The 27,577-nt window shown below is 42.2% G+C and overlaps 1 protein-coding gene across 1 annotated transcript in view; it reads left to right on the top strand.

Moving 5' to 3' along the window:
- Positions 1 to 27,577, top strand: part of LOC145393503 (proteasome adapter and scaffold protein ECM29) — an 835,694-nt gene that overhangs the window by 431,624 nt on the left and 376,493 nt on the right. Inside the window, exon 10 of the mRNA XM_080267631.1 lies at positions 16,202 to 16,330. Coding sequence (XP_080123757.1) covers positions 16,202 to 16,330 — 129 coding nt within the window. The remainder of the gene's footprint in view (positions 1 to 16,201; positions 16,331 to 27,577) is intronic.

The raw sequence follows: 27,577 nt of genomic DNA, 5'->3' as shown, positions 1-27,577 counted from the left end.
GAGAGCAGGCCTGTAGGTACGGGGGTTGGAAATAACCAGCTTTTCCCATGAAAAGAAAGCACTTCATTGTGTTCTGTAACATCTACCATGAAAACAGGTGTGTAAGTAGGTGTGGGGAGATAACTAGTGTGGGGAGTAAGCCTACAAGGTCTTGGTGGTATCTGGGGAGAAAAATTTTGGCAACAACCAATTTCTCTTGTGGAAACCCTCCATTTCAATGGGATTTGTCATACCAGCCATAAAAACAGATGTGTATGTAGGTGTGGGGGGATAAAACAGGTGCGGGAAGTAGCCCTACAAGGTCTCATATTCATTCCAGAACTAACACAGAAACATATAAATGTTTATAACCATCAAGGACATCAAAATAAAGTTGAATATTACTATAAATGCATGCATAAGAAAGGAAAAAAAAAAAGTAATAATTTGTTTCCGATTTATCTTTTTACTGTCCCAACTTCTCGTTACACATTTATCACACTTACCGTTACAATTATCACATTATCATTACATTTCATCACACTTATCATTACAGTTTCGGCAACAACCAAATCCTCTTGTGGAAACTCTCCATTTCATTGGAATTTATCACACCAGCCATGAAAACAGGTGTATTTACCTATTTGTATTTACCTATTTGTAGTATACAGGAATTGAGCAATGCTCATGTTGTCCTGTCTCCAAATCCACATTTATCAAGTCTACCTTTACACACTTGAATGTTTTTCTCATGCACCACCTCTTCGTCTAAGTCGTTCCAGATATTTATGTATTTACCTAATATACCTAATTGTGATATACACGGAATGTGCTATGCTCGTGGGTTTCCGTCGCTGTTTCTCAATAAGTCAAATTTAGCTTTAAACTCATTTAAGTTTTTAGACTGGACGATCTCTTTGTCCAGGCTATTCCATAAGTCTATACTTCTGTGAGGAAAGCTATATTTCTTGATATCCTTCAAGCAGCTTGACTTTTTCAATTTCATTCCGTGTCCTCTTGTTATTCTCTTATCCCATACAAACAGATCTTCATTGTCAATTTTATCTACTCTCACCATGGTCCTGAACACTGCAATCATGTCTCCCCTCTTTCTCCTTTCCTCTATTGAAGGCAAGTCCAGCTTTTCCAGCCACTCTCTGTATGACAGGTCTGCCAGACTGGGGACCATCTTGGTTGCTGTTCTTTGTATTCTCTCAATCTTGTTTATATCTTTCTTTTTGTGTGGGGACCACACTACTGCTGCATATTCTACCCTGGGGCGGATCATGGCCACTATTAATTTTTTCATCATTTCCTCATCCATTTAATGAAATGCTACTCTTATGTTAGTCAAGAGTTTATAAGTCTCTCCAACTATCTTGTTAATGTGCTTTTCTGGTGACAAACTATCTTGGACCAGCACTCCCAAATCTTTCTCTTCTCTCATTTTTGTGATAAATTCATTACCCAACAAATAATTCAGTGATGGCCTCCTGGTACTTTTACCCATTTCCAATATTTTACATTTCTTTACATTAAATTTCATTTCCCACGTCCGGCTCCAATCATGTATCCTATCCAGATCCTTCTGCAACATTTTACAATCCTCCTCAACCTCTACCTTCCTCAAGGTCTTTACATCATCAGCAAACAGACTTGCATAACTATTCACTCCATCTACCATATCATTTACGTAAATCAGGAACATTACTGGCGCCAACACCGAGCCTTGAGGGACTCCACTTGTTACTTCCCTCCATCCAGACATTCTATCCTTTATTACTGTCCTCATTTGCATGTCTCTCAAAAAGTCTCTCATCCATTCCAGAAGTTTCCCCTTCAGTTCTCCTATATATTCTAGTTTCCACATTAGTCTCTTATGAGGTACCTTGTCAAAGGCCTTCTCTAAGTCTAAGTACACACAATCCACCCAATCATCTCTCTCCTGTACCACGTCAATCGCTCTTGAGTAAAAGCTCAACAAGTTAGAAACACATGACCTTCCACTTCTGAATCCAAACTGACATTCAGCCAAAATATTCATCTCTTCTAGATATTTTATCCATCTATCTTTCAGGATTCTGTCGCACAGTTTTGCGACCATGCTGGTTAGAGACACTGGTCTATAATTCAGGGGTTCTTCCCTGTTTCCTCCCTTATAAATTGGTACCACATTTGCCCTCTTCCATTCTTTTGGCACTTTCCCCTCTTCCAAAGAACACACGATTAAACTGTGAATTTTATCCGCCAGTTGTTCTCTGCATTCCTTCAGTTCCCAGTTAGAATTACCATCAGGTCCTGGGGCCTTCCTTTCATCTTGAGTAGTCCAGTAATTTATACACTTCATGTACCTCCACTTTTATATCTTTTATCACCGGTACATTTCTAATCACTCCCTCCCCTTCCACAAACTCTTTTTCATTTGTGAAAACCGATTGGAAACATTTGTTCATTATTTCAGCTTGCATTGCTGCATCTTTATAGACCTTTCCTTTTACTTTCAGCTTGGTGATTCCTTCCTTTTGTTTCAGTTTGCCATTAACAAATCTGTAAAGCAGTTTGGGTTCATCCTTGCATTTGTCTATTATACCTTTTTCAAAGTTCCTTTCTTCTTCTCTACGTATTCTTGTGTATTCATTTCTAATTCTTTTATATTCTTCCTTTGTTCTGTTGTTACCTCTCTTTCTCTAATTGTTCCACGCCTTATCTCTCTCTTTTTTTGCTATGATACACCTTTTATTAAACCACTCCTTTTTCCTGTTTTCTTTCCCTCTTACTCTTGGTACAAATTTTTCCACTCCCAAATTATAGAGGTCTAGAAAGATATCCCACTTCCTCTGTATCTCTCTTGTTTCTCTGAATTTTCTCCAATCCGCATTTTCAAAAAAGTTTCTCAATCCTGTACAGTTTGCTTTCCCAAAGTTGTATCTTCCCTGTCTATGAAGCTCCTCTCTTGGCTCAGCGTTCCCTATTATCATCTGGAACTCAATGACCGCATGATCACTTTTTCCTAAAGGACAGAGATATTTCAATGATTCTATTACATCGGGTTCTTTGGGAAACAGTAAATCTAACCTTGCTGGTGTGTCCTCACCTCGAAACCGTGTCTCTTCTTTGACCCATTGAATCATCACATTGTTCATTATTATATTTAATAACATAGTGCCCCATGAATCCTCGCCGCCTCCCGAGTACCATTCCTCCCAGTTCACCTCTTTACAATTAAAGTCACTCACCAATATTATATTATTGCTTTTCTCAATTATTTTTTGTAGATAGCTAGCCATATCTGACAACATCTGGTATTCGTCATCCTTCCATGCTCTCGTCTTAGGGGAAACATACATTACCGCCACATCTCTCTTAACATTCTCTCCAGTTTCTAATTTCATATATATCACTGCAGCCCTGCCTTCTCCCATTTCCACGGTATCTACATTTATGTTGTTCTTCACTGCTATCATCACTCCTCCTCCCGTTTTTTCTTTTCTGTCTTTTCTCCAGAGTTTGTATTTACCATCTCCCAAATGAACATCAATATCTTCTCTTAATTTGGTCTCTACAAAGCACATGACATCAGGTTCATGTTCTCTCAAGAAATTGTTAATTTTGAGCCTTGCCGATACTAAACCATCAACATTAGTATATATCACCTTCAAATTATTTTTGATGTTTTTTATACCCTCTTCTCTCCTACTCTCCGTCAGTACCACTTCCTCAACTTCTGATCTTTCACAGCCATCCCCCTTAGTTTCATTCACTTCTATTTCTGTAAATACCACTTCCTTACTTTCATATCCATTACTCTCCAAAAAAAAGTATTACATTCTTCCTCTGTCCTCCTATCATTTTTTTCCTTTACTTCTTCCTTCAATGATTTTAAAACTTCTGTCTCTTCTTCATTCAAATCTTTTCTTAATATAATATTTTCCATCCCTGCCTCTTTGCTTAAATTCCAGGTCACTTTCAGTATGTCATCTACTACACTTTCTGCTGACAACTTGACTCTCATCGGTCTTGTTTCCCCTTTCTTATAAGGCCCTATTCTCCTTACTTCTTCAGTTTCTTTTACCCATTTGTCTCCTTCGGGATCAATCTTGCCTAATATTCCTCTTACCAGGCTCATATCTTTCTCGAGTCTCACGGATCTAACCTTCTCTTCCTCCTCCCTGTTTCCAAATATTAACACGCATTTGTTCCTTTCTACAGTTTCTCTCACTATTTTCTCTTTTTTCTTCAGTATTTCACTACATTTTCTTCCAATCTTATCTTGTTCATTTCTCTTTCTTCCTGGATGATTTCTCTTAAGCAGACCACTTCTTTCTGTTCTTCTTCTGCGTGTGCCCACTTTCCGTTATGCATGTGTGAGGAGAAGAAACAGGTGCGGGGAGTAGCCCTACAAAGCCTCATAGTCTTTCTAAATCTAACACAGACAGACACTACTCAGAGGTGCTAATCTGGGCAGTTAGGGAGAATGAAAAAAAAAGAAAAAATAATAATAATAATAAGATGCGTCGTATGTAGTACAACATACAGCATTCTCTAACTACGTACGTAGTTGGTAGGTACGAAGTGAGAAATGAACAGTGTGAGGTGTAAAAATTTGGGAAGAAGTAGAAATATTATGAGACAGGTACGTACAGTCAACAAGAGTTCCACCTGGACCACCTAGTCACGGGATATGGCTAATGTTGCAACAGCATGTATGTGTGTCTTCGTGTGTACTGTACATTCCCGAGAATTTATCGAATCATCAAGCTTCATCCTCTTTGCTGTATTATAGCATTATGTGGTCATTGTATTATGCTGTGATATTGGCTAATAACTACTGTGTGATTGGGATAATGAGCTGTGGACTATGCTATTTATAAAGTCTGGTTTATATAAAATAATTCTGCTCTTGTAGCGTGAACCACGATACAGGTTGAGTTGTGGTTCAGAAACATTGCGCCATTTATGGGTGAACTTGCTTACTGTTTCTGAACCACAACTCAACCTGTATCGTGGTTCACGCAACAAGATAAAAGAATTATTATATATAAATTAGACTTTATAAATAACATTGTGCACAGCTCATTAAACCAATCACACAGTATTTATTAGCCAATATCACAGCATAATACAATGACCACATAATAATATAATACGGCAAAGAGGATGAAGCTTGATGATTTGATAAATTCTCGGTCATGTACACACGAACACACACACACACACGTGCTGTTGCCACGTTAGCCATATCTCGCGACTAGATGTTCCAGGTGGAACTCTTGTTAACTGTACATCAGGCCTAACACTCAGGGGCCTGTTGGGGGTTGGAAGGGTAGTGAGGGACATGGAGGGAGAGATGGGGTGGGTTCTGGGGTGGGGGGGACGAGGCTAGCGGGGAGAGAGGAGGGGCAAGAGAGGGTGGGAAGGGATGCTGGTTGTTATGGGAGGAGAGATGCAGTTGTGTGGAGGGGTGGGAGAGTGATGGGGGACAAGGAGGGCGTAAGGGAGTGGAGTAGAGGGTGGCATGGAGGTGGCCGAGAGGGGGGTACCCCCCCCACCGCCCGGGTTGGTCCGATCCCCCCCTTCACGCCACATCAGGGGCGAGTTCTCATTGGCCTGAAGCCATGTACGTCATAATCGGGGCGGAGCAAGCTCTCCACAGTTTTTTACAGGCCGCATTCAATTGATGCAATTAGGCATTTTTGCATAAAACTCAAATCACATCAGTTGATGCGATTAGGACTTAAAGGGTTAAAGGAACTCACTCATGAGGAGAGATTGGAAAAACTGAAGTTACCAACGCTGCGCGAGAGAAGGGAAAGAGGTGACGATTACGATATTTAGAAATGTAAGAGAATTGGAAAGGGTGGATAGAAAGGATTTTTTGTGCTGGGTGATGGAAGAACAAGAGGTCATGACTTCAACTTGAGGAAAAGTAGATGTCTTAATGATCTTAAAAGGTTCAGTTTCCTGAATAGAAGCATAAGTATTTGGAACAACTCAGAGGAAGAGGTGGTGCAGACTAGAAACATCTATCTATCTATCTATTGCCAGACGCCTCAATCCCGTTTGGGGTTGTCACAAACAAATCGCCTCCAAGTCGCCCTGTCCTCCGCCATTTCACTGCCATGCTCCCAACTCACACCCCCCTCTCTCATATACCTCTCCACCCCATCCCTCCATCTCATCCTAGGCCTCCCCCTCCCTCTTCCCCCCTCCACCTTACTCACATACACTCTCTTCGTCAGTCTTTCACCCTCCATCCTCTCCACATGGCCAAACCACCTCAGTGTGTTCCTCATAACGCTTCCTATCACATCCACATCAACACCACAACGCTTCTTTATATCCTCATTTGTCAGCCTGTCTCTCCACGTGACTCCACAGGCTCCTCTTAAATAACTCATTTCCACTGCTTTCACTCTTGACTTGTGTCCTTCCAACAATGTCCAAGCTTCACTTCCGTACGTTAGAGTTGGTATCACAATACTGTCATGTAGTAACTTTTTCACTTCCATGCTCACTTCCCTGTTTCTTATCACTGCTTTCAAAGAACCAGCAACCTTTCTTCCCTGCTGTACCCTTTCAAGCACTTCACCCTCCAAACCTCCATCCTTACTCATCACACTACCCAAGTACTTAAACATACACACATTTTCCAATTCCTCACCATCCAACCTCGCTGTACATTCACTAACTTCACCTCTCTCAAAGACCATCACTTTACTCTTCCCTACATTCACCTTTAGATTCCGTTTCTTACACACACTCTCAAACTCATCCACCAAGCCTTGCAGCTCCCCTTCGTCTTACTCAACAACACAGTATCATCTGCAAACAACAGTACAGGGAGTTTCCAAACACTCTCCTCTCTCACCAGGGCCACTCCAACATCCACTACCCTACCTTGTACCTCTTTTATTACCCCATCCATGTACAGATTGAACAACCATGGAGACATGACACATCCCTGTTTCAACCCAACTTTCAAAGAGAAAAATTCACTTAGTTCACCATCCACACACACTGCAGCCTTCGCACCATCGTACATACTCTTCACAGCATTCAACAACTTCCCATCTACTCCATATATTCTTAACACTTTCCACAATCCTTGTCTGTCCACCCTGTCATATGCTTTCTCCAAATCCTTGAAAGCCGCATACAACTTCTTTCCCTTCTCTAGAAACTTTTCCACCAAAGATCTAAGAATGAATATCTGATTTACACAACCTCTTCCCTTCCTAAAGCCTCCCTGTTCTTCTCCAACTAATTTCTCTGTTCTTTCTCTAACTCTGTCTATAAGTATCCTACCATACACTTTTCCCATTATACTAAGAAGACAAATGCCCCTATGATTACCACACACTTCTTTTTCCCCTTTGCCTTTGTACAAGGGAATAATTATACCTGACTTCCAATCCTCTGGGACTCTACCTTCCACCCAGGCCAATCTGCACATCTTCCACATCCATTCTACTACTATCTCTCCCCCATGCTTCAGCATTTCACCACACACTCCATCAATTCCTGGTGCTTTCCCCGATTTAACTTTCTTCATTGCTTCCACAACTTCTATCCTACTGATTTCTTCCTGTCTTCTCACCTCCCTCCTTCTCCCAGCCATTCCCCAGCCACTTATACTCTCATTACTTCCATCCTCTACGTTCAACAATTCCTTAAAATGTTCTCTCCATCTGCTCACTTTTTCTCCCTTCTCCACTAGTAATCTATCATTTTTATCTTTCACTCCCCTGTTAAGTTCACTTCCACCCTGTCTTACTCTTTTCACCTCTCTCCAGAACATTTTCTTACAGTCCCTCCACTTTACACTCAAATTCCTTCCAAATTCCTCATCCACTCTCTTCTTACTCTCTCTTACTAATCTTTTCACCTCTCTCCTTCTTTCCACATATAACTCTCTCTTCCGCCTCTCAACTTCTTCCACGCCCCTATTTCTCATCCATTCATTGTATGCTTTCTTCTTTTGTGCCACAGCCTGTTTCACCTCTTCAGTCCACCACACTGTTCCTTGCACCCCCCTCCGTCTTCTCTTCCTTCCACACACCACATCACATGCTGCACATATTTCTTCTGTAAATATCTTACACACACCTTTCACGTCTCCCATCTGCTCCAATTCGTATTTGCCCAATCGTTCCTCCACTTCTCTCTTATACTCTGCCTTTTTTTTTTCTCTTGTAACCTTTCCACTCTCCTTGCAACTACTCCTTCCTCTCGTCTTTCCCTTCTTCTATTCCTCCATCTTACTTGCATTCTAATTCTGGCCACCACCAAGTAGTGGTCAGAAAGTCCACTCCCCCAACCTCTATACACTCTTGCATCCTTTACACATCTTCGCATCCTTTCATCCACACACACATAATCAATCATTGCCTTCCTTTCATTCAGTTCACCACCCACCCTTCTCATCACTCGCCATGTATATTTGTGGATCATTTTATGCCTGAAGAGGGTATTGGCTATCACCAACCCCCTCCCAGCACAAATGTCCACTAACGCACTCCCATTCTCATCTATCTCAGCAGGCACACCCCACTCACCAACTATTCCATCCACCTTCACAGTCCCAACTTTGCCATTCATATCACCAATCAAAAACACTCTCTCATTCCTTCCAAACTTTTCCATGCACACTTCTACATTTGTCCAGAACTCTTCTCTCACTCTTCTAGCACGATCTTGCGTTGGTGGAGGTGCAGGAAGTGTATAAATTACTGGAAACTCAAGATGTAAGGAAAGCCCCAGGACCTGATGGAATTTCTAATTGGGTACTGAAGGAATGCAGAGAACAACTGGCGGATAAAATTCACAGCTTAATTGTATGCTCACTGGAAGAGGGGAAAGTGCCAAAAGAATGGAAGAGGGCAAATGTGGTACCAATTTACAAGGGGGGAAACAGGGAAGAACCCCTGAATTATAGACCAGTGTCTCTAACCAGTATGGTCGCAAAATTGTGTGAGAGAATCCTGAAAGACAGATGGATAAAATATCTGGAAGAGATGAATATTTTGGCTGAATGTCAGTTTGGATTCAGAAGTGGAAGGTCATGTGTTTCAAACTTGTTGAGCTTTTACTCAAGAGCGATTGATGTGGTACAGGAGAGAGATGGTTGGGTGGATTGTGTGTACTTAGACTTAGAGAAGGCCTTTGACAAGGTACCTCATAAGAGACTAATGTGGAAACTAGAATATATAGGAGGACTAAAGGGGAAACTTCTGGAATGGATGAGAGACTTTTTGAGAGACAGACAAATGAGGACAGTAATAAAGGAAAAGATGTCTGGATGGAGGGAAGTAACAAGTGGAGTCACTCAAGGCTCAGTGTTGGCGCCAGTAATGTTCCTGATTTACGTAAATGATATGGTAGATGGAGTGAACAGTTATGCGAGTCTGTTTGCTGATGATGTAAAGATCTTGAGGAAGATAGAGGTTGAGGAGGATTGTAAAATACTGCAGGAGGATTTGGATAGGATACACAATTGGAGCCGGACGTGGGAAATGAAATTTAATGTAAAGAAATGTAAAATATTGGAAATGGGTAAAAGTACCAGGAGACCATCACTGAATTATTTTTTGGGTAATGAATTAATCACAAAAAGGAGAGAAGAGAAAGATTTGGGAGTGCTGGTCCAAGATAGTTTGTCACCAGAAAAGCACATTAACAAGATAGTTGGAGAGACTTATAAGCTCTTGACTAACATAAGAGTAGCATTTCATTATATGGATGAGGAAATGATGAAAAAATTGATAGTGGCCATGATCCGCCCCAGGTTAGAATATGCAGCGGTAGTGTGGTGCCCACACAAAAAGAAAGATATAAACAAGATTGAGAGAATACAAAGAACAGCAACCAAGATGGTCCCCAGTCTGACAGACCTGTCATACAGAGAGAGGCTGGAAAAACTGGATTTGCCTTCGTTAGAGGAAAGGAGAAAGAGGGGAGACATGATTGCAGTGTTCAGGACCATGGTGGGAGTAGATAAAATTGACAAAGAAGATCTGTTTGTATGGGATAAGAGAGCAACAAGAGGACATGGAATGAAATTGAAAAAGTCAAGCTGCTTGAAGGATATCAAGAAATATAGCTTTCCTTACAGAAGTATAGACTTATGGAATAGCCTGGACAAAGAGATCGTCCAGTCTAAAAACTTAAACGAGTTTAAAGTTAAATTCGACTTACTGAGAAACAGCGACGGAAACCCACGAGCATAGTACATTCCGTGTATATCACAATTAGGTATATTCTTAAATATTTGAAACGACTTAGACAAAGAGGTGGTGCATGAGAAAAACATACATGTGTGTAAAGGTAGACTTGATAAATGTGGATATGGAGACAGGACAACACGAGCATTGCTCAATTCCTGTATACTACAAATAGGTAAATACAAATAGGTAAATACACACAATTGCCCACATTTGTATTCCAACTTTCAACTTTACACACACAATCCTTGACCCAACTGATCCATACTGTCTTATGCTCCTCTTCCATCTTTTACTCACAACTATACATACTCCTTCCTTTGCCCTCTCATTCTCACCTACTCCTGCACATATACCCCATCCATACTCCCATTCTCTCACACTTTCTCCTCTCCATTTTGTTTCAGTTATTCCACATACATCCACTTTTGCACCCTCAAGCACCAGGACAATCTCTCTCTCTTTCACCTCATCATTCGCTCCCCTTACATTCCAAGTTCCAATTACCATGTCCTTTGTCCGGTCCTTGGTCGTCATCGTTTGGTCAGTCCTTGTCCGAGGCGTATTGTTTGTTTTTTTAGTTAGTTGTTTTCCGGGGAGGGGCACTAACCCTCCGCCAACCCTTTTAGTCACCTTTTACGACAAGCAGGGATACTGGGGGATTATTCTTGGAAAAACCCCTCTACCTCCAGGGGGTAGATATGGAGACAGGACAACATGAGCTTTGCTTAATTCCTGTATACTAAAAATAGGTAAATACAAATCGGTAAATACACTCTCTCTCTCTCTCTCTCTCTCTCTCTCTCTCTCTCTCTCTCTCCAGTTATCAGCCTCCATCCTCACCCTTCTGCACCCAGTTATCAGCCCCATCCTCACCCTTTCTGCACCCAGTTATCAACCCCCATCCTCTCCACATGCCCAAACCATCTCAATCTACCCCTCCTCCTCACAACACCAATTTCACTCCAGTCACATCCTTCTTCTCTAGTCTTCCAGTGTATACCTAGCCCCCCCTGCCCCCCCACTCCCCAGCCTTACATTCAAGGATGCACTACACATCCACTTAATCATTGTCTTTTCTGCACATTTGAGCCTACGAATGACCTTTTCATTTACTGCCCAGGTTTCACTACCATATAACATTACATTTCTAATACATGCTGCATTTAGTAGCAGCCATGGCTCAGTGGGTTAGAGCGCTCTGCTCTGACCGAAGGGTCGGAGGATCGAATCCACCCAAGGGTCATTGGTAGACATCAGGAAGGGCATCCAGTCATAAAATGCTACACGCTCCAGTCCAAAGTCCTTTACCTAGGGACAACGCCTTAGCCCTTCGGAGATGCAGTGGGCTCGCACAGTGCGCGAGAGATTGGGCGGTGCACGAGCTCGCGCACTGGGAATTCGCGTACAAGGAATACATAATCTTATGGGAATAATTACATATGGGCGGTACCCTCTCACACCTGGACATTTTTTGGCCCTTCGAGACGTAATAAAGGTCATATGTTTCAGACATTGTACTAAAGCTATAGCTACAATAACAAAAATATGGGTAGTCACCTTAACAACAGTAGACAACAGGCCTGATGACCTTAAATAACAGGGGTTCCGAGGCGCAGCAACACTTACAACGCCACACTCCCCACCGCACCTCCCACCGCACCAACACTTCCATCCGCAGACTCCTCTTGATCACCTTCCCCAGGAGCATCAGAGTCACTCACTTTGGCCATAAATCCTTCAAAGTCCAATGCTGACACTTCTGACATTGCATCCTCTTCATCCTCAACAGGATGGTTCCGCTATTTCACCAACTTGAGTCCGCTGTGTGTAGCTTGTTATGAGCATCTGTCTTCTCCTGTTTATTTCTTCCCTGTGCCTGTCTGTGTAGAAACGGAAGAGTTTGTTGATACTAACCAGAAGTTCCTCCGTTCTTAGGTTGCTCACTTCCTGTTCCTTCACCTCTTCCTTGAGCTTATCCACGGCAGCAAGGATCTTGCTAATGTTTGACATACACAGCTCAGTCCTGCCTTCCATCATGCTAGGCTGCTCAACTTGACTCTGTCTGGCGCATCAACATGACGACACGTGATGCGCTCTGTGAGGGGTGGTCGCGCACTAGTAGAAAATGGCATTTTTGAGCCACTCCTTGCCTCTGCCTCGCATTCTGTGCGGTAAACTCACGCATTAAAGGGGTTTTGGTTATGAATTTTGGTCACTCGTGCACAAGGCGAATCGCGCACTGCAGTGACGCGCACTGTGTGAGCCCACTGTACCTGGCGTAAAACCAAATTATTATTATTATTATTATATTTATATACAAAGATCCCTTAGCTTGGAGGGAGAGCCTTCTCACTGTCAGGAAAGGCAACAGCTCCCTGAACTTTTCCAACCAATCCTTAGTCTAGCCATAGAGCTAACTCCATTCCCATCAGCAGCACATAACATGTCTCCCAGGTAACAAAATTCTTACACACACACTCAAGAGACTCACCAACAAGATCAATCCTTTCATTCCTGATGATCTCCACATGCTCTCCCTGACACAATGAACACATGAAATCAGCATTTTCTCGTAGTCTGCCTCTAATACCACTCTGGTATGCACCCACTTATCGCAAATACTGCACAAAATGGAATTACTTCCCATGCTCTGTGGCAAACTTCACGTGGCTACCCTCCCACTTCTTTTACAGTACCATCATAAGTTCTAGATACCATCATTGTTGTTGTATCCACATTTACTCTCAAACATTTGTATTCCATACCATCTCTCCACATCTTGAATATATATATCCTCCACCTACTTTTCATTCTTTGTATTCAACACCAAGCCATCAGCATACAACATATCCCATGGAAGTATGAGAGGGCTTCAAGTACCGTAAACAATAAGTAATTCAAGACTGACCCCAGATGCACACCAACATTCACAGAAAACTCATCGCTTAAATCTCCATTGACTCACTTGGGTGTGAGCACACACATACATAGCCATAACCACACCAACCAGCCACTCCTTCATCCCAAGCTTTCTTATTGCCCACATCACTACTTCCCTAGGGACTCTGTCAAAGATCATCTCCAGATAAACAAAAACAAAGTACAGATCCCATTTCTTTCCAGTTTATTTTTCTAAAAGCTGTTGGACAGTTTATATGGTTATCAGTGGTCCTTTTGCTTCGCATAAACCCAAACTGCACCTCAGCAGTAGTCACTCTTTCCATAATCATATCCTCTAGGACTCTCTCCATAACCGTCATTATCTGGTCCAAAAGTTTTATGCTGCAATAATTTACTCTTTCCAGGGCATCACCCTTCCTCATATACACATTTCCGATCTCACCCTTTAGTCAGACATCTGGGACACCACTCTCATAGTCAGATTTATCAAATCAATAACTGACCCCAATCTTATATCTCCTGAGGTCTTTCTCATTTCAGCAGTCAACCCAGACACACCTCGTGCCTTCCCCAACTGGAATCTGATTATTGTCCTGCTCACAGTAACAGCATCAACCAAATGCCAAAGGCCAAATATTGTATCTGCTGACAAACCTTCCTTGTTCCAGTCAAACTCCCCATTCAGCAGCCAGTTGTAATGCTTTCTCCAGATGTCTTTAATATCCTCACTGTTCACCACTACAACTCCTTCATCAGTCTTCACACACCACTCACCTGTTGTACCTATGTTTTCCCTCTTCATCTGATTTTCCACCTCAAGTATCGTATTCTTCCATTCAGTGCTATTTAGGTTGTCCAGTAAATGTCTCTGAGACTCAGATTTGGCCCTTTATTCCTCTTTTCTAGCCCACAACCTGGCAACCAAGTATTCCTCTTTGTTACCACCACTTTTCTATCCCCAGAAGAGACTTTTTTCTCCCTAACTGCGGCTACTGCACCCTCACCCAACTACCATATTACCTTATGTCGTAGGGGGCCCCTTGTCCATCCACACACTGAATCAGCAACTCTCAGGAGATTGTTCTTTAGAGCCATGTACTGTTCATTAACTCTTGTCAGCAGCTTCCTGTTCAGCCACCACTCTACTGATTTTGCTTTAGAAGGCTTCCATTACTGCACGGTGTTTCAACTTGCATACAGTATTTGCCTCGTGAGTGCATGGATCTTCTTTTTCACCTCACTCTCCATAAGCATCATGTCGCATATCAGTAATATGTTTTGCTTCACACACTCTTCACTCCTTATAACTTTAATATCCCTCACCAACCTCCTATCAGCTCTCTTGACCAGGAAGTAGTCAGTGTGGCTACTGTTTCCCCCAGACTCATATGTAATCAATCTACTCTCTCTTTTCTAGAAGTGTGTGTTGCATACAGTCAGTTTCATACTCTCTCCAGATTCAAGTATCCTTTCTTCCCCCACATTCCTCATACAATATGCGCATCCCCCATGTACCCCTTTGTATCTTTGAGAAGCTTCATCCGCATGACCATTTAAGTCCCCTCCCAAAACAGTAAATCTCATCATCCTCCATAAACACTTACTACACCTGTCAGGTTGTCCCAGAATCTATCTTTTTTTAAAAAGCATCATCCAAGCTGCCCTGTGGACCATACGACTGTCTGTCTATCTATTACCAGAAGCCCTGATTCTGTAAGGTGTGGCTGTTTGTCTTTGAGTTAATTGTGTTACAGTTAGGAGCAATAACCTGCCACCATCCCCCTTGTTGACACTTAGGGCATACGTATGGATTGATTATATAGTTACCACCCAGCATTATAAATGGTTTCTTGGTACAGGAAACCATTAGGCTTGTCACTCATTGTAAAACCACCTGAAAAGGAAAGAAGAGTAATAAAAAGTGACTGGAATGATGAGAGAAATATGAAGAGAAGAGGGCAGACACAGAAAAAGAATGATAAAGATGAAGGAAGAAGTAGGCAACAGTACTTGAGTGAGTGGATGATGGTCGTCACCACCTACCACAAGCTGCGAGCCTACCAAACAAAATTTTCACTGCTGTAATCCTTTCATTCTCCCTCACTACATTCATGGCATATACTACCCATTTTTCCTTAACCAGCACACACACACATACCATCATATCCATTTGCACTTCCTTGCCTAAATAGCTTATACAGTACTTAACTATCCCCCCCCCCAAGCAATCATTCTGGCTGATCCTTCCTAGTACCTAACTTCTTGTACACAGCCAACATCCACCCACCTGCTACTCATCACCTGGGCTACATTTCCCACTCTACCCTTTAAACTACCCACATTCCATAATGCCACCCTGATCCTCTTGCATGATTTAGTTTCCTCAGGCTTGCTTTGCTTTTTCTCATTTATTCTTGTGTTTGTAGTGGAGGTGGAGGGATGGAGATGAGAGGTATATGAGGGAGGGGGGAGTGAGTTGGGAGGAGGGTAGTCAAATGGTGGGTGACAGAGCGACTTGGAGGTGTTTTTTCTGCGGCCACCCTTTGCGGGAATAGGGCGTCAGGCTATAGATAGATAGAATATTATTTTCCCATATGACATCTTGGTAGAGGTTAAATATGAGTAAAACTGTAAAGTGTTTAATAGAATTGGGCATACAAATGATGAGGAAAGAGACTAGATAATTGTTTGACGATCAGTAGCAAGTGTTATACTGTACTAACTTGAGTATAATTAGCTATGTGTTACAAGAGATAAATGATAACTCATGTCATAAAGATGTTGGAAAAACAAATTCCTTTAGTAAGGAGATTTGCCCTTACTGCACATCGTGTGTCAGAAGTACAATATGTTTAAAGTAGACAAGGATAGCTTGGTAAATTCTTCTAAAGACCAACTTTGTCTCAAGTTCAGTTTGTGGATACAAACATCCTGAATTTTAGAGGTTGCTTTGTATTGTATGGATTATATCTACAAAATGTAGAATGAATAGTTTCCAGTAGTGGTTAATAAAATGTATGTAAAGTACTATAAAGTGTGAGAAGATTTTCTATTTTAGAATAGTTCTGCAGTTGTAGTTACAGAATTTCTTATTTCAGAAATTCATTCTTCGTGGAGGCTATTATGGAGAAATTGCAGCTCATCTGTTTGGTGTAGTTGCTGGACTAATTCAGAGCCAGGATGATTTTGAGAAAGTTGTGTATCAAGTTACAAACATGAAAACTTTGGTAAGTATTAATATTGTACAGTCAGGGAAGAATGCAGGTGAACACTTGCAGTGACTTCTGGCAACTTCCCCAGTAGCAAACATGTAAGCCTATGTAGAAATTTTAAATGGCTGATGCTATAGTAAGTGATTAGTCGCTTTTATCTTGGTGTCATTGCAATGTAGTCATGTTTTGAAGATATTTCTGTGCATTATTTCTCTATATGGTAAATGTGTTTGATGCATGTCATGATACCTGTGCAATAGGACCTTATGTTTTATAACTAATAGATATAACTGTATTGTTGTATGAGTATTATGACCATATTGTAGGACGTAGGACAACCAGATGTAGTTGTGTATGCTGTGGCAACCATATGGAGATTTTGTTTAGTAAAAGATCAAAGTCTCAAATATATGTGTAGATCATATCAAGGGATATAATTTCTTTATGTTCATGCATGTTATATTTCACTCTAGCAAATGTTCTTTAAGGATGGCATTGTTTCTACTAATTCTAATCACAGAGTTATTGTTCATCCATCCATCCATCATCCAATCCTGCGTTGCCCCATGAGGAGCGTAGGAGCCCGGGGCTAGGCAGTTGGTCCTGTCATTTACGATGAGAGTGACCAACCTCACTCATCCCTGAGTGGCATTACATGAGCAATAAACCCCAACCATCCCTTGGATATAAACCTTCACTGGCTCAATCCGATTGGAGCACAATAATTTCCCACTAAACCACCAGGCGCCAAAATTTGGTTATATGGTTACCACCCAGCATAGTAAATAGTTTCTGGGTGTACAGGAAACCATTTGGCTTGTCACTCAGTGTAGAGTCACCCATAGGCAGAAGGAAGAGGAAAGAATGAAGGAATGAAAGACAGAAGAGGGAATGTTCACCCGTAGGCAGAAGGACGAGGAAAAAATGAAGGAAAGAAAGATAGAAGAAAATGGATGGCAAGAAGGATGGAGGAGAGGACAGGGCAGACACCCGAGAGCAGCACTACATTGAGTGATTGGATGGTGAGTGCCCCCACCTACCACAAGAGTTATTGTTTCTTTCAGTAAAATTAGATGCCTCCCTGGTGCATTGTTGATGTGCCGGGAGTCAAGTAAACTACTGTTCCTCGTTCCCAACCAAACTTTGTAAATAGTAAACAGAAATTCATTTTACCTATGATTGCAAAAGAAGGTGCCCTAACAAGTCATAGATATCTCTGAGAACCAGATGTTGCTATTAGGTGATATCCTTCACACTTTTACCATCTCTCCTTCCCCTGCTCTGGTGAATGAGTCAACTCCATGCTAGTACCCTCCTTTCAGCTCGCCGCACATGACCACTTGACCACTCTTCTTCTACAACTTCATTTCACACGTGTGCAACAGTGACCTTGAAAGGTTAAAGAAGTCCTTCTGTATATTTAGGCAGACTGCAACTTGATACATACAAAAGGTTTCTATCAGTTGAATGAAATACTGAGAGGGCTCTCCCTCTGTGCTAAGGGATCTTTGTATGCAGCATATGAGTGTAATGCTGTATGGTAGTGAAACTTGGGCAGTAAAGGAAGATGATATTCGTGCACTCAAGCATACAGAAATGACAATGATTAGGCGGGTGTGTAGTGCCTCCTTGAATGCGGGGCTTGGGAGGACTAGGTTTTCAATGGAAGACTTGAGAGGAAGGATGGGACTGAGTGTATTGGTGTAGTGATTAGAAGGGGTAGATTGAGATGGTTTGGCCGTGCAGAGAGGATGGAAGATGACAATTGGGTGTAGAAAGTGAGCAGTGTGAACATTGGGGATAGGGTTGCTAGAGCCAAACCAAAGACCTGGGTCGAGGTCATAGAGTGTAACTTCAGAGATAAGGGACTGAATAGGAAGAGCTGTCATTAGGTGACCAAGGCCGACACATGCAAGCATGTTGGAACCCTTATAAATGAAACAAAACAATAAAATTATTTGTCAGAGGAAGCATTAGAGATGCCAGAGATTGACTAAATGTACTTCACGTACAGAGCATGGGTGTATCTCTAAGTAGACACATCTGATGTATTTAGTGCATCATTCATTCACAGTATGTTACTTCAAATCTTGTGAACTTAGAATCCTGGATTGTATGAACTGTTTCTGCTGGTCTGCTGCCATTCACACCATGCACTCAGTCATGAGTTGATCCCTCCATGGCCACCAGCATTGAATGACGTTCTACCATAGCGTGGCCACTGGCATCAATGCAGCACTACTTCTAGAAAACAGTGAAAATTTTTGGGAAGTGAACAAATGCCTGAGACGTCTTGACACTGACGTACACTGCACTCCCACCCACCCCATCTGTCAGTTCAGCGCTTGCCACCATGATGAGTGGATGTTCCAGTATTGCTCCTGGCCATGCCTCCACCCCCTCCCACTCCACCCTTTGCGCACATAAGGGCTTGACCAGCCCTGAAATGAGGTTGGAACAGTTCCCCAGGGGTGGAGAGAATGACACCAACAGGATTAGGTCAGAGGAGGATGTTAACATTAGTTTGGAGGAGCTGAGTGAAGACAGCGACGACAAGTGGTATGAAACACCACCTGACGAGGAGGATGAGGACGATAATTCCTCTGAGTGGGGGGAGGACGCACTACCTTCACGTCATGGGAGAGTTGAACTGCCACCAAAAAGGAAGAGCTTGGTGCTGAAGCAGCTCTTTCCTGGAGGAAAGAAGATTGGAGGACAGTGAACCAAGAGTGCAGGTGCACCAAGCCTGTACCGCCTCACCTGCTCCTCCACTGCTTCCCTCCACCTCATGTGCCATCTCACCATTTCCCTCCACCTCACATGCCCTCTAACCACTTCCCTCTTCCTCACATGCCCCCTTACCACCGCATCATGCACCAGGGATATCATCATCAGAGTCATGGATCAAGTCAGTCCTTCACCGTGCACATAAGGTACGCAGATCTGCATCACAACGTGAGAGGTTGCAAAGGCAGTCCAGGCAACTGTCAGGAGTGCAGGTGTCCCCTTCCCTAGTAGCCTGTGCGTGGAGAGACTTGACAAGAGTTCAGACCATGGACCCTTACCTTTGACAAGGGCAGCTCTTGTGTTAGGGATACGACAGAACTGACAGCGACGAGTTCTGTGATGAGTTTTTCCTCCTTTTTTTGAGGAACATTTCATGACGACGATTGCAGTAGAGACTAACCGGTTTTTCCATCAGACCACTGCAGACCAGGCACGGGAGGAGAACCTACAGGACATGGCACTGGACTGATGCTATAGTGCCAGCCATGTACGTGTTCATAGCACTGACGATGTTGATGCCCATGGTGAGAAAACATGAGCTTGTTGATTACTGGACAAATGATGTTTTGACAAGGGTTGATGCATTCAACAAGCACATGGCATGGAGCACGTACCAGAGCATCCTGCGGTTCCTTCATTTCTCCAGTAACACAACCTCAGACCCAACTGACAGTTTGTGCAAAATCAGGACAATTTTTGAAAACCTCAAAGGCAAATTCAGATGCTATTTTGGGGCTTTGCAAAAGCTTTTGATTGACGAGTCGCTGATGTTGTTCCAGGGCTGTATCTCTTTCAGGCAGTACATTCCATTGAAACATCGTCATTTTGGCATCAAGATATTTGTACTGGGTGACTGTGATACAGGTGTTGTGCTGGATATGATAATGTACACTGGGACAATGTCTGTTATCGCCCATAATGATTGTCTTGGAATTTCTGGCACAGTAGTGAAACAAATGATGGAAGATTATCTTGATAGAGGGCACATACCATACATAGATAATTGGTACACCTCTCTTGAGTTAACAGTGCACTTGCTATCAAGAGGCATTGGCTCGTATGGCACTGTGAGGCCTAACCAATGTGGCATGCCATGCTTCAGTGCAGAGCAAGAGAGAGGCACAGCACTGTTGCAACATAGCACAGATCTCCATGCCTAGGGATGACGAGACAAGCATGACGTGCACATGCTATCAACTGTGCACACAGGTGCTCTCGTCAACACAGGGAAAAAAGATCATGTGACATGCGAGCGTACTCAAAAACCAAATGCAGTCACAGACTACAGTTGAATTATGTGCATGGTTGATAAAAGCAGATGAGTAGTGTGGAGTGCATTCATCATTCTGTCAGGTGGTACAAGAAACTTTTTTTCCACTTGGTAGAAATATGCATTTTGAATGTGCATCATTATCACTGCCAGAAAACCAGGAAGATGATGTCTGTGCAGAAGTTTGTGCTTGATTGTGTGTTCAAGCTCTTTCAGGAGTATGGTCATCAGTCGTCAGTGCCACGGGAGAGTACAAGTGTGGTTCAAGACGCAACTGAGACTTGCTGCAAGGGAATGGGCGGCACCTCACTACCTGGAGAAGATGCCACCGCCCCGTGAAGGACAAGGGGTGATGAGAGTGGGCAGGAGTGCACAGGTACAATGCCACAACTGTGCAACTACAAATAGGTGGCAATGAGAGCGAAAGCTCACCACCTGGCATTGCCACTCATGCAAGGTGCCTTTCTGCCCTCCGCTTCGCTGAGTATCATTGGATAGTGAAGTACTGAGTGAGTGAACAAAGGAAGTGTAAATAGTTCAGTGTAATTGTAAAACTGACTGTGTATATAACTTGGTTTATTGTAATGTTCATACCTGAAAAAGTAAGGAATTGCAGTAGTGTAAGATAGAAATAAGTGTTTGGATAAGTAAGGGATAGTAAGTAATCCTTGAAGAAAGAGTGAGTAAGAATCCAAGACAATGACTTATCTTTGTTTACAGTACTTATAACCTGCGAAGGGAGGGCAGAGTTTTCCCTTCAGTGTTTTCTGTTTGCCACTATGTATTTCCTAGTATTGTGGAGGAAAAGAGGAAGAAGTGGCTAAAGTGGTTACAGAACAGGGATTCAGTTGAAATATGAGCTGAATATGTTGAGAGCAAGAAGCACGTAAAGAGACTAGTGAAGAGGAAAAAGGAGGAGGTAAATGAGGATCTAGGAAGAAAAATGAATGCGAACTACTCTGAAAATAGAAAGTTATTTTGAAAAGAGGTGCGGAACTGTAGAAGTGAAAGTGGAAAGAAATGTGATGGTGTGAAGGATGTAGATGGTGGATTATTAACCCATGGGGATGAAGTAAGGACAAGATGGAAAGAATATTTTGAAAGCCTGATGAATGGGAATAGAGAGAGCAGAGCGGCTGTAAACATGATTGGTTTGGGGGGTGTGCAGAGAAGGAATGCAGTACCAGGAGACGTGACACTCGCACAGATGAAGAGTGCTGTGAAGCGACTGAAAAATGGGAAAGCAGCTGGGGTTGATGAGGTGTATGTGGAGATGATTAAGTGTAGTGGAGAGAGTGGAATGAAGTGCTTGTTGGAGATATGTAAGAAGGCATGGATGAGTGAAACTCTGCTGCAGAGTGGAAAAAGGCTGTGATTGTACCCATGTACAAAAATAAAGGTGAGTGAAGTGAGTGCAAGAATTATCGTGACATAAGTTTATTGAGTGTGGTAGGGAAGGTATATGGAAGAATTATTATAGAGAAAGTAAGGGAGATATCAGAAATCCTAGTGAGTGATGAACAGAGTGGCTTTAGGAGTGGCAGAGGATGTGTGGACCAATTGTTTGCTGTGAGACAGATAGTAGAGAAGGCTTGTGAGAAGGACCATAAATGTGTTTATGGCATTCATGGATCAGGAAAAAACATATGACAAAGTAGACGGAGAAGGATTGTGGATAGTTTTGCACATGTACGGTGCAGAGGGTAAGCTGCTAGGTGCTGTCAAGTTTTTATGATGGTAGTGAAACATGTGGAAGGGTTAATGGGCATCTAAGTGAATGGTTCACGATCGGTGTGGGCGTGCAACAAGATTGTGTGATGCCCCCAAGGTTGTTCAATAAATATATGGATGGGGTGATAAGAGACATAAAAACACGAGTAATGGAGAGAGGGATGGCGTTGGTAATGAATGGTGATGGATGGAATATCTCAACTTTATTGTATGCTGATGATGCAATACTGCTTGCAGGTACCGGACAGGAACTTGGTAGGCTAGTTCTGAGTTTTGCTGATGTCTGTAAGCATTGTGCCTTGAGAGTAAATGTAGAAAAGAGTAAAGTGATGGTTATTGAGAGAGAAGGTGACTCCAGTCCGGTGTAACAGTGAATGGAAAGAGACTGGAATTGGTGAGAGAGTTCAAATACCTGGGTACAGTGATAGAAAAGAGAGGAAAATGTGCAAAAGAAGTTGAAAGTAGAGTGACACAAGGAAGAAAAGTAGCTGGTGCAATGAAGGCCTTGATAGGAAACAGAGGCTTGAGTGTTGCAGTTGCACGAGGCTTACATGAAGGAGTGTTAGTGCCAACTTTAACATATGGATTTGAGACTATGGTGTGGCATGAAAATGAAAAGTCAAGAGTAAGAGCAGTGGAGATGGGACTGCTGAGGAATGTATATGGAGTACAGAGGGTGGATAGGATATGAAATAATGTGATTCGTGAAAGACGCGGAGTGAGGAAGTCAGTGGACACCAGAATCGATGAGAGTCTACTGAGATGGTATGGTCATGTGGAGAAATGGATAACAATAGAGTGGTGAAAAAGGTATATCTAAGCGAATTTGAAGGAGGGAGGAGGCAAGGTAGGCCAAGGAGAAGATGGAGAGATATGGTGGATGAATGTGTGAGGAAGAGAGGTTTTGAAGTCAGTGAGGCTAGGGAACTAACAGGAGATCGAGCTGGCTGGATGAATGTTGTGAGGAGATGTGCATGATCAGGGATTTTGGCACCTCTTTTTAACATGACAGGATCTGGATTGACTCTATCGGATATGATTATTTGAAGCTACAGAACATGGTGAATGTTTTTGGCGTATCCGATTGAGCCAGGATTCCAGGGCCTTGAATGATGAGTGAATGGAAGCATGTCCCATTGGATTGGGCAAATTTGAGCTGCTGGACATTGCTACTCCTCACCCTGCCCTAGGGTGGGAAAGTAGGTCCGGATGAAGATGATGATGTTATTTTCTTCTGCTACTCTTGTATTTGCTAGTGAAATAGTCATTTTCAATGTTGAGTTCTGTAAAGAGAGAAATTTACAAATTCAGGACACCCCAATGTTTTCGCCTAAGTGCTAATCTCTGTCAGTATTGTCTTTTGATTGCATGAAATTTGGCCAAACACAAACAGCTAGACCCATTATCTTGACTCCGGCTGAAAATATCAACTTTGTCCACCATTTTGACACACAGACAGCAACATAGTTTATGATAATAACTGCATTCAGACATAAACAGACAATTGTTTTCATTTTCATGGGCTCCAACATACTTGCATGTGTCAGCCATGGTCACCTATTGGCGGATGTCCATGCTGCGTGATCTCTGGCAGCCTCCCTGTTCAGTCCCGTAACCCTGAGGCCACACTTAATGACCTCATCCCAGATCTTTTTTGGTCTACCCCTCGCAATCCCACCCCTAATTTTAACGCTTCTCACTTTCTGCATCCAAGTATCATCCCCCATCCTCTCCACATGCCCAAACCACCTCAGTTTACCTCTCCTCATCACAACACCAGTACACTCCAGTCCCATCCTACCTCTCAACTCTTTCATCGTAAACCTAGCCCCCCCAGGACTTGCACTCAGGGATGCACTGCACATCCACCTAATCATTGTCATTTCTTTATGTTTGAGCCTGCAAATATCCTCTTCCTTTACTGCCCAGGTCTCACTACCATACAGCATTACACTCCTAACACATGCTGCATACAAAGATCCCTTAGCGCGTAAGGAGAGCCCTCTCAGTGTCAGGAGAGGCAACAGCTCCCTGAACTTCTTCCAGCCACTCCTCACCCTAGCCACAGAGCTAGCTTCAATCCCACCTCCAACACATAACATGTCAAGAGAAAAACACGTTTTGAGGGTTATCGTTACGTATTTGCCCTGGATTATTTTATTAGTTTGGATCATTTTACATATTCTTTGTCTTGCACCAGCATTACAGCAGTGTTTGACACATTCACATGATGTTTGGTTGGGTGGAAAGGCCTCCATCCCTTTACCGCTAATGAGCTCCAGTGAGGTGCGTTGCATGGCTCGTCACTCATTTCAACCCTCAAGGGGTAGCCTGTACATTGTGGGAATGACAGTTATCTCATTTAGGTCTAAAAATAGAATCTCTGACATCTCTCCTCCCACAAACTCCACCACCCAGACAACAAAATACTGTCATAAACAAAATAAACCCAAAAAATGAAAAATTCATAGTACAGTACAGTATATTTTTCCTATTGAAACCCCACATATTAAGTACTGAAATATTTTGAAATACCAGTATCTAGTAATTTCACACCATTTCAGCACCACTGACACTGTTTTTGGGGTACAAAGAAAATATAAAACACTTTCTGTGATGTTGCTTTGTGGCAACACCTCAGTGGAACCAATATCATTTGCAGAAATTTCTGCAACTTCCTCATTCAGTTGCACACCACAGGATGGGTCTAGGAAGCTGCAAATTGCACTGCCAGGTGCATCTGATGCTTCTCTTCAATGTGGTAATTAAAAAAAAAAATGATTTTCGAAACTTCAAGAATCGGCCACAGGGTCTGCCAGTTTTCCCAGCAAATTTGGACACTCGGCCACGGAAGACTTAATACAATGAACACTGAGGTGATTGCTGAGTAAGGATATGTAATGTGAATGAGACACTGTCATGACACCAGTGTACAGTAAAGTCTCATTACATCGAGCTGATTGGAGGAAGCTTAGTTCAGGAAGCCCAAAAGTTCAGTAAATCCATAAGTCACCCCAGGCAGGAATTTAGGTATATCATGGACAATAAATGACTATAAAATTGAATTCTAGTACAGTAGAGTCACGATGTAAGACGCTGGGAATCAGTGGTCTTACAGTAACATGAACATCTAATTTTTCCTTTTCTTATTCGGTAGCGTGATAATACAGGTATCTTTCAGATACGTGGAAGAAGGTGAGTGGGAAGTGGGTGTGTGTAGGTATTGGATTTCCAGATTGCTGTGTTTGTTTACATCTCATGCATCGTCTTTTTGTCGATTGCTTGTAGGGTTCCTTGACCCAAGCCAACCCACGTGACCCACATCTGATACCTGCTACTGCCTGCCTCAACCTTATTGTTGTGTTGACTGTCATTGTGGCAAGACGTATATATTAATTTATTTTCTTCTTCCTCATTTCATATGAGAACTCAGAGCGCAGAATTCCAAACTAACTTTAGTTACAACGCCTAAGCGCCATGAAAGAGTTAAGAACATAAAGAAAGCATTTATTCCCAAGGAAAAAGTAAAATTGTTAGATGAAGTGGCGTATTTTATGAGAGGAGTTCCATGAAAGAGTTAAGAACATAAAGAAAGCATTTATTCCCAAGGAAAAAGTAAAATTGTTAGACGAAGTGGCGTGTGTTGTGGGAGGTCATTGTGAACAAGAGTAACATTTGAGCATTCAGGTAGAATGAGCTGGGTGTGTTTATGATGTTGATGGTCTCTTTGCTGGAGAGGAATAAAAAACTAAAAATGTTAATGATGAGGGAACACTAAAATTCATGTTTTTGCATTTCGTGCAACGAGTGAAAAGGGCCTTGTTACCGATCTTTGTAATGAACTGACTGACTCAGGGCTAGAAAATTCGGGACTTACATTATATGAGAAATCTTAGTGTTGATGAAAGAAGGTAGGTAAAATAATTATGCGAGTTCAGTTCTTCTGAATTATACCATTATACAAATGGTATACCTCAATATACGATACCCCTATGTGCAATACCTCAGCCTAACAATGTGGGTAGAAATACTACCATACCCTGCCTGACAATGGCCAAACCCCGGTTTAATGATAGGTTTTGATTTTTTTTTACCGATTTTGATGATATTTTAGACTAAAATTGTGTGTTTACGTTGATTTATAAACTGTTTTTAGACTTACATTAATGTGTTTTAGCTATAGGTGGGGTGAACATTGTCAGTTTGGGGTACAGTACAGTTTACTAAGTTTGATTTTTCCAGACTTATGTTTGATCATTTTCTGATTTTATTTGTTGGTTTTAGTGAATTATTTACAGGTGTTAGGCATATGTTAGCTTCTTTTACAGCTGTTACTCCATTTTGATTGGCTTTAAACTTGTTTTGGGGCTCATTTGGGAGGGTTTTGGACTTGTTTGGAGGGGAAACCCAAGGCTGAAAAATGCATCCCATTACTTTACATGTTAATACTACCCCAAGATATGATATCCCGCGTAACAATGGGTTTTTATCTAACCAATTGCATCGTTAAACCTGGTATACAGTACCTGTATACTGCTCGGCTAACTTGTTTATTATTCAGGACAAGAGGACCACCAAAACATAAAGTAACTTGGCGGTGGGACGAGGGCGTAGAAGCTGCAGTTAAGGAAAAAAGAAGGCTTTTCCGGGAATGGAAGAAGGGTGGTAGCAAGGAGGAATATTTGACTGCCAAGCGTAGGGCTAGAAGAGAGGTATACAGGGCAAAGAGTGAGTCACAGAGACTTTTACTTGATAACCTAAATCATGAGGAAGGGAAAAATATGATATTTAGGGTGGCAGGTCTGGTGAAAAGGGATAATCGGGATATTATTGGTGAGCAGCGTGTGAAGAATGATGAAGGAAGGGTAGTGGTGAACAGTGAGGATATTAAAGATGCATGGAGAGAGCATTATAATCGGTTGTTGAATGAGGAGTTTGACTGGGACAGAGAAGGTTTGGAGCCAGCAGATCCAGTGTCTGGTCCTTGGCCTTTGATTGATGCTGCTACTGTGAGTGAGGCAATAGGCAGGATGAAGGTGGGGAAGGCAGCAGGTATGTCTGGGTTGACTGCTTAAATGTTGAAGGCCTCAGGCGATATAGGGGTGAAGTTAGTCACTGACCTGATAAATAGGATTATTAATGAGTGTGTTTTCCCAGATGATTGGCTGAAGTGTGTAATTGTAAATGTGTATAAAGGGAAGGGTGATGCCCTGGAAAGAGGATATTATAGAGGTATAAAGCTTTTAGATCAGATAATGATGGTAATGGAGAGAGTTTTAGAAGGTATGATTAGAGAAAGAGTGAATATTGATGGGATGCAGTTTGTGTTTATGCCAGGTAGGGGGACCACTGATGCCATATTCATTGTTCTACAGCTTCAGGAAAAATATATTGGTAGGAGAATGGATCTTTATTTTGTTTTTGTTGATTTGGAAAAGGCCTTTGACAGAGTCCCTAGAGAGGTGGTGAAGTGG

This window comes from Coenobita brevimanus, chromosome 24 (genome assembly GCF_032717465.1).
Source record: "Coenobita brevimanus isolate Jiangsu-jjx chromosome 24, ASM3271746v2, whole genome shotgun sequence".
NCBI lineage: Eukaryota > Metazoa > Arthropoda > Malacostraca > Decapoda > Coenobitidae > Coenobita > Coenobita brevimanus.
This window is presented reverse-complemented; position numbering and strand designations above follow the sequence as displayed.